The 8,104-nt window shown below is 52.6% G+C and overlaps 1 protein-coding gene across 1 annotated transcript in view; it reads right to left on the bottom strand.

Annotated features, from left to right (window-relative positions):
- LOC146868835 (surfeit locus protein 6 homolog) overlaps positions 1 to 6,839 on the bottom strand; it is a 189,806-nt gene extending 182,967 nt beyond the window's left edge. Inside the window, exon 1 of the mRNA XM_085624356.1 lies at positions 6,723 to 6,839. Coding sequence (XP_085480482.1) covers positions 6,723 to 6,839 — 117 coding nt within the window. The remainder of the gene's footprint in view (positions 1 to 6,722) is intronic.
- Between the last annotated feature and the right edge of the window lie 1,265 nt (positions 6,840 to 8,104).

The following is an 8,104-nucleotide window of genomic DNA, read 5'->3' on the forward strand; positions in this document are numbered from 1 at the left end:
ACTGGCACTTCTTTGGCGGTGTACGTGGAATGGTGCTTGGCTGGCGGTGTGCATGGACTGGTGCTTGGCTGGTGGTGTGCGTGGACTGGTGCTTGGCTGGCGGTGTGCGTGGACTGGTGCTTGGCTGGCGGTGTGCGTGGACTGGTGCTTGGCTGGCGGTGTGCGTGGACTGGTGCTTGGCTGGCGGTGTGCATGGACTGGTGCTTGGCTGGTGGTGTGCGTGGACTGGTGCTTGGCTGGCGGTGTGCATGGACTGGTGCTTGGCTGGCGGTGTGTGTGGACTGGTGCTTGGCTGGCGGTGTGCGTGGACTGGCGCTTGGCTGGCGGTGTGCGTGGACTGGCGATTGGCTGGTGGTGTGCCTGGACTGGCGCTTGGCTAGCGGTGTGCGTGGACTGGTGTTTAGCTAGCGGTGTGCGTGGACTGGTGCTCGGCTAGCGGTGTGCGTGGACTGGCGCTCGGCTGGCTGTGTGTGAGTAGTGACTTGCTGCTGGTCACTACACACACTGCTAGCTGAGTGCCACTCCACGCAATCCATCTGCTTGTGTAGTTGCTGTGTCAGGAATGTGGGCGTGTGAAAGTTATGGGCCCTTGAATGGCGCTGTGTGCTGGTGTGAGTTTTGTTATGTGATGGGCCCGCAGCTGGCGGTGTGAATGGTTTTGTATGTCTCACGCGTATGAAAGGTGTATGAATGGCCTGTAAAGAGGTTGGTGCCTTGTCGTGGCTTTACAGCTCACGAGCTGTGAGTCAATGGTTCAGTTTCTCGCCCTTTCAATTATTAACAGTGCATTTCATTTTTGTGAAATCACTTGCTAATACAATTGTATATTCTGAACCATCACTCACCCTCGTGCCAAATCCAACCAGTATGTGTGTGTGCTTGAGGATTAGATGGCTGTGCAGTAATATTTGCCTTTCTGAAGCAGGGTGTACCTTGTCCCTTTTGTGAATTTTGTAATGTGTTGTTTTTGTGCCTGGTGGTGCGAATGGTCTTGTGTGTATCACGTATGAAAGGTGTGTGAATGGCCTGTAAAGCGGTTGGTGCCTTGCCGTGGCTTTACAGCTCACGAGCTGCGAGTCATTGGTTCAGTTTTTTCTCCATTGAATTATTGACAGTGCATTTCATTTTTGTGAAATCTCTTGTTAATGAAATTTAATATACTGAACCATCACTCGCCCTCGTGCCAAATCCAACCAGTATGTGTGTGCGTTAGAGGAATAGGAACGGACGCGCGCAGCGGGCGCGCCGCTGGCGCGCCAAAGGTGCGCCTAAGGCAAGCCCGTCTGCGCCCGTCCGCGACTGGACCGCGACCAGCGCCCGAACCCCTGGCCCCCGCAACCCCCGCCTGACCTACGACTCCGCCACCCTCGCCATCCTCAACCCCGGCCGCACGCCGGGCTGCTACCGCGCCACCCCGAAACGAAGCCACGGACCCTTCACCTGCAGCAACTGCCGCTTCACCTGTCTACGGACTCACACCGCTCCCGTCAAAATCGACTCCCCCGGAAGCAATCTCCACTGCATCCTGGTCAACACCCGATCCGTCCACAGGCACGCCATCGAACTGTGGAACCTCATCAACTCAACGAGCCCGGACATCGCCTTCCTCACCGAGACCTGGATGAACCCCTCCTCGGCACCCGACATTGCCATAGCCATCCCCGACGGCTACAAAATCATCCGGAAAGACCTCACCAACCAAATCGGAGGAGGCATCGCCATCGCACACAAAAGCTCCATCCGTATCTCGACACACACCGACAACTCACTCCCCGACGCCGAACACCTCCACTTCGCGATCCACAGCGACCCCAAGACCACTCTCAGAGGGACCCTCATGTACAGACCACCAGGACCACGCACCAAGTTCTGCGAAGACATCGCAGACTTCGTCAATCCTCACGCACTCTCATCCACCGACTACATCCTCCTAGGAGACCTCAACTTTCACCTGGAGAACCACACCGACAACAACACCACCGCCTTACTGGACAACCTCACCAACCTGGGACTGAAACAGCTAGTCAACACCCCCACCCACTATGCCGGACATACGCTCGACCCCATCTTCTCCTCCAGCAAACACACCACCTTCAGCCACACCACCGAACTCACCTGGTCGGACCACAGCTGTGTCCACTTCAGCTTCAAGAAGACCACCGTGCATCACCACACCCAGCAACCACCAAGAAGACACTGGAATCGAATCACCACAGAACAGCTCACATCATCCCTCTCCCAGAACCAACCCACCAGCACCACCGACCCCAACAAAGCCGCCAACAACCTCACGAGCTGGATCGCCGAATACGCCAACCTCCTGGCCCCCCTTAAGACTCAAGCTAACACCAACAACCACAAGAAAAACTCCTGGTTCACCCCCGACCTCAAGGACTCCAAGAAAGAATGCCGCACCCGTGAGAAGACGTGGCGCCTCAACCAGACCAAGGAGAACATGTCAGCTCTCAAGGACGCCACCCGCCAACACCACCAACGCCTCCGCGCCGCACAAAAAACAGCCTACCAGAACAGACTCGACAACAACGCCCACAACAGCAAGGAACTATTTGGCATCGTCAAAGAACTCTCCAACCCGGACGCAGAAAACAACCCCATCCCTCCCTCACAGGACCTCTGCGACTCCCTCGCTGCCTTCTTCCACCACAAGATCACCGACATATACGACAGCTTCACCACCACCAATACGAACCCCCCCCCCGGACCCCGCAACCAACATCACCACGATCCTCACCTGGAGCCCAACCACCACCGAGAAAACCACCCGAGTCATGAACTCGATCCACTCTGGATCCCCTTCCGACCCCTGCCCGCACCACATCTACAACAAGGCCAACAACATCATCGCACCCCACCTCCGAGACGTCATCAACGCATCCATCACCACCGCCACCTTCCCAGAGAGCTGGAAACACGCAGAGCTCAACGCCCTCCTGAAGAAACCCACAGCGGACCCCACCGAACTCAAAAACTACCGACCCATCTCTCTCCTACCGTTCCCCGCCAAAGTGATTGAGAAAATCATCAACGCTCAACTCACCACCGCCCTGGAATCCAACGACTCCCTTGACCCCACACAGTTCGGCTTCAGAGCTAACCACAGCACCGAAACCGCCCTCATCGCAGCCACGGATGACATCAGATCCCTGACCGACAAGGGAGAAACAGTGGCCCTCATACTCCTGGACCTCTCCGCAGCCTTCGACACGGTCTGCCACCATACCCTGATACACCGCCTCAGCAACACCGGCATCAGAGGCAAGGCCCTGGAATGGATCATCTCCTTCCTCTCCGGAAGAACTCAGAGAGTCCGCCTGCCCCCCTTCAGATCTACAGCCACGGAGATCATCTGCGGCGTACCTCAAGGATCCTCCCTCAGCCCCACTCTCTTCAACGTCTACATGACCCCCCTGGCGAACATCGCACGCAAACACGGACTCGACCTCATATCCTACGCCGACGACACCCAGCTCATCTTATCCCTCACCAACAACCCCACCTCAGCAAGGACCAGACTATACGAAGGCATGAAGGAAGTAGCGAACTGGATGACAGACAGCCGGCTGAAACTGAACACAGACAAAACGGAGGTCCTCATCCTCGGCCCCACTCCCAATGCATGGGACGACTCCTGGTGGCCCCCCGCCCTAGGCAGCACTCCCCAACCCACCGACCACGCACGCAACCTCGGCTTCATCCTGGACTCATCCCTCTCCATGACCAGACAGGTTAACTCGGTGACCTCAGCATGCTTCAACACCCTCCGCATGCTCTGCAAGATCTTCCGCTGGATCCCCACCGACACCAGGAAGACCGTCACTCACGCCCTCATCACCAGTCGCTTGGACTACGGGAACACCCTGTACGCCGGCATCACCACCAAGCTGCAGAGGAAACTGCAACGGATCCAGAACGCTGCCGCACGACTCATCCTGGACATACCCCGCCACCACCACACCTCCGGACACCTGAGGAAACTTCATTGGCTCCCAGTCAACAAGAGGATCACCTTTAGACTCCTCACTCACGCACACAAATCCCTGCACAACCTCGGACCTAAACTCATCAACAGCCGCGTCTCCTTCTACGCTCCTCCGCGCACTCTACGCTCAACCGGACAAGCCCTGGCAGCCATACCCCGCATCCGCAGAGCCACCGCCGGAGGAAGATCCTTCTCTTTCCTGGCAGCGAAGACCTGGAACTCTCTACCCAGCCACCTTCGCAGCATACCCGATCACCTCTCCATCAGAAGGCAGCTCAAGACCTGGCTCTTTGAGCTCTGACCCCCCCCCCCCCCCAGCGCCTTGAGACCCTTTAAGGGTGAGTAGCGCGCTTTACAAATGCGAATGATTGATTGATTGATTGATTGATAGGTGGCTGTGCAGGATTCTTTGTCTTTTTAGTTTCTCTGCCAAGGTGTATGTTCCATGTAAAAATAACCCACCAACTGTAGATATTGTCGTAAACCCATGGGAGTTCATGGTGATGTCTCTCTTGTGAATTCCAAAAAGGTTTTTTATCCTCAATGTCCTGCAAACCTCAAAATATCTGTCACATTGTCCATGCAATATTGTGCCGAAATTCTCACGTTGTAGAAACAATGTCAAAACGTTCTGGTTTTGCAAGGGGGTCAACTGTCTTTTTGGCCCGTGCTCGGCGGCCATCTAGGGAAACCTACCAAACCCATACATTTCTGAAAACTAGACACCCGGGGGCTTCCAGGGAGGTATGGCTTGCGTGGATCCCCCAACGTTTCCTTACCCAGAATCCCCTGCAAACCTCAATTTTAGCTGAAAAAATCACTTTTTTCACACTTTTTTGTGTGGGAAAGTTGTGGCATCACCGGGCTCACTCAAATTTCACACCTCCCAGCGTTCCCCTGGGTCTCCCGGTAAAAATGGTGCCTCACTTGTGTGGGAGGCCCAAGTACCCGCGACAGGCAAGGGCCCAAAACGTAGTGATGCGACATCAACATTGCCTATCTCAAAACCACCTGGTTTTGCAAGGGGGGTCTCTTGGGTTTTTGGCCCGGTGCACGGCGGCCATCTAGGGAAACCTACCAAACCCATACATTTCTGAAAACTAGACACCCGGGGGCTTCCAGGGAGGTATGGCTTGCGTGGATCCCCCAACGTTTCCTTACCCAGAATCCCCTGCAAACCTCAATTTTAGCTGAAAAAATCACTTTTTTCACACTTTTTTGTGTGGGAAACTTGTGGCATCACCGGGCTCACTCAAATTTCACACCTCCCAGCGTTCCCCTGGGTCTCCCGGTAAAAATGGTGCCTCACGTGTGTGGGAGGCCCAAGTACCCGCGACAGGCAAGGGCCCAAAACGTAGTGATGCGACATCAACATTGCCTATCTCAAAACCACCTGGTTTTGCAAGGGGGGTCTCTTGGGTTTTTGGCCCGGTGCACGGCGGCCATCTAGGGAAACCTACCAAACCCATACATTTCTAAAAACTAGACACCTGGGGGCTTCCAGGAGGTATGGCTTGCGTGGATCCGGTACCCAGGCAAGTGATTTAAAAGGTGACTTTTTGGTGCACGAAGGTAGTTATTAACAAAAAGTCAGTAAGACATTTCATACTCCGACATTTCAATTTGCAATACAATGGAGTTTAGAAATGGTTGTCGACGACGTTTGGATCCCTTAGCGTACCAGCATGGGCGCAGTTTTCGCTCCAAATTTTGCAATACTGTACATGGATTGGCTAGAAACTAATACCATACTATCCCCCCACAATCCTTTCAGGCCTCACATACAAGAATGGAAACGTTACATCGATGATATTTTCCTCATATGGAACAGTAACACAGACCACCTTGCCCAATTCCATAACTGGCTTAATCATCACAGCAATGGTTTAAAATTCACTATTAACAGCAGCAAAGAACAAATAGCATTCCTGGATCTATCAATCATTGCTTACAATGGGGGTCTCTACACCACCCTTTACCGCAAACCCACCGAGAAAAACACTCTTTTGGCATATAGCAGTCACCACCCCAGAGCCCTTCGCGACTCACTTCCATACTCACAATTCTTGCGTATACGGCGCAACTGCTTCTTCAAACAAGACTATTTTTCTGAAGCTAACCTGCTACTCAAAAAATTGACTGACAGAGGTTACCCACGAAAATTAGTCAAGAGATCGCTCAAGAGAGCCTGGTATTGCCCGAGGGAAACTCTACTCACCCCCAAGGATAAGAAACAGAACGACAAACTTGTTTGTGTCACCACTTTCACACCCATCTCTAGCGTAGTGAAAAAATGTATCAAGAGACACTGGCCAACACTTAATGCTGGCAACCTCCATATAGAATGCCCCCTCTTTGCATTCAAAAAGAACAAAAGCATTAAGGACCATCTAGTCCCAGAACCCAAAAGGGACCCTACCCTTAGAACCTTCTGTAATCTACCACGACTGGTGGGCCATTTCAAATGTACCAGCTGTAGCGTCTGCTGCCTCACATTGAACACCAAAACCTTCGTGCATGGTAACATTAGCATCACCTTGAATAATTTTTCTAATTGTACCACTAATAATGTTATATATGCCATAACATGTCCCTGTAATTTGATCTATGTGGGGCAAACTACGCAGAAAATCAGGATTCGCATTTGTCAACATAGAAGCAGAATCCGCTGCAAGACGGCTAACGCTCCTCTTGTTGAACATTTCACACAACTCAACCATACCGAGGACGACATGACATGACAGGTGATCAGCGTTATCACACAGTCCACAAGGAACATGAACATGCATCTGTCCTCAACAAAGAGGAGCTCAAATGGATAATTCGCTGTGATAGCCATCACTCAGGACTGAACCGACTTGAGGACTGGTCTAATCTACTCTAACCCTTAATATCCTCAAATTTTATATTCAGCCCTGCGTAATTTGATTGAAATGTTTTCTGTAAGTTTTTATGTACCAACAACTGAGCATGTCCCCATTGTCTCCATGCCTTTGTACCCCTCTTCCCACCCTTCCCAATTACTAATTATTTCACAACTAATTTATTGAAATTATCCCCTTCTCTATACTAACAATTCCCCTTTCTCTTCCTCTTCTATACTGGTCCTCGACCCTCATCCCGAGCCGCCATTTTTTCGGCTTCTTTACCTTCCTTTCACCTTCCCTTACCCTCCTGTGTCCCCATTTACATATATCCATGGGCGGATATGACCATTCCATCATGGCTGCCTTCATGGCCCACTCGAGCTGTCTTCTCTTTCGATTACTGGGCGTTTCTATTTCTATTTTCACCTCTGTCCCATTGAGGCTCTCCACTCGCTCACCAAGCCTGAGCCTTCACGCCTACCCGGATCCTCGCAAGCTCCCCAGGTTAGTCCACGCCGCTCTTCTCCTTCCTTGTTCCCCTTAAATAATTCCCTCACCGTGCTCATTTCCCCTCCCTCCTCCCCGCAGGTCATTCGCGTTACCATACGCTTCTGCCGCGGAACTATCGGCTACCTCGCAACTACTTAGTTTTAATTCTCTGGGCTCCCGCCCCACGGTGAGTCCAATTTCATTTTCCCGCCCCTGTGTCCCTTATCCCCCCACCCACGCCCACCCTGCTCATTATCCCCCCTTCCTCCCCGCAGGCTTCATTGTTTCCTAACGCTACCAAAACGGACGTTCCGGCTCACTCGTAACCGGTTACATTTCCAGGAATTGGGCGGACTCGCATCTGACGGGCCATTTTACTCCTCCTAGTGGCTCACTGTAATTCTGGTAAGCCCTAGCCCGACTCACTACTCCTTGCAGCTTGCGCTCACGCACTTCCCTACCTCCTTGGTTACCCTCCGGTTCCCCTGCAGGTTAACTTTCCCGCCTCCACGGACTTCTGAACATCCTACGAGTCCCCATCTTCAACACCAGCGTTCGTAATTGTTGTATGAGACGGAATTGCGCTTCACACACCACCTAGTGTGGATCATCTCCTCTTCCCGCTCCCTGCACTGTAAGTTTCTTTTCCCTTGACAATTAGTTTCTCTCCACCACCTCTTTGGCACTCCTCTCTCTTTGTATATTACTATTCGCTCCTTTTTTCCACTCTCCCTACGCCTTCCTTAAT

This window comes from Triturus cristatus, chromosome 1_2 (assembly GCF_964204655.1).
Source record: "Triturus cristatus chromosome 1_2, aTriCri1.1, whole genome shotgun sequence".
Taxonomy (NCBI): Eukaryota; Metazoa; Chordata; class Amphibia; order Caudata; family Salamandridae; genus Triturus; species Triturus cristatus.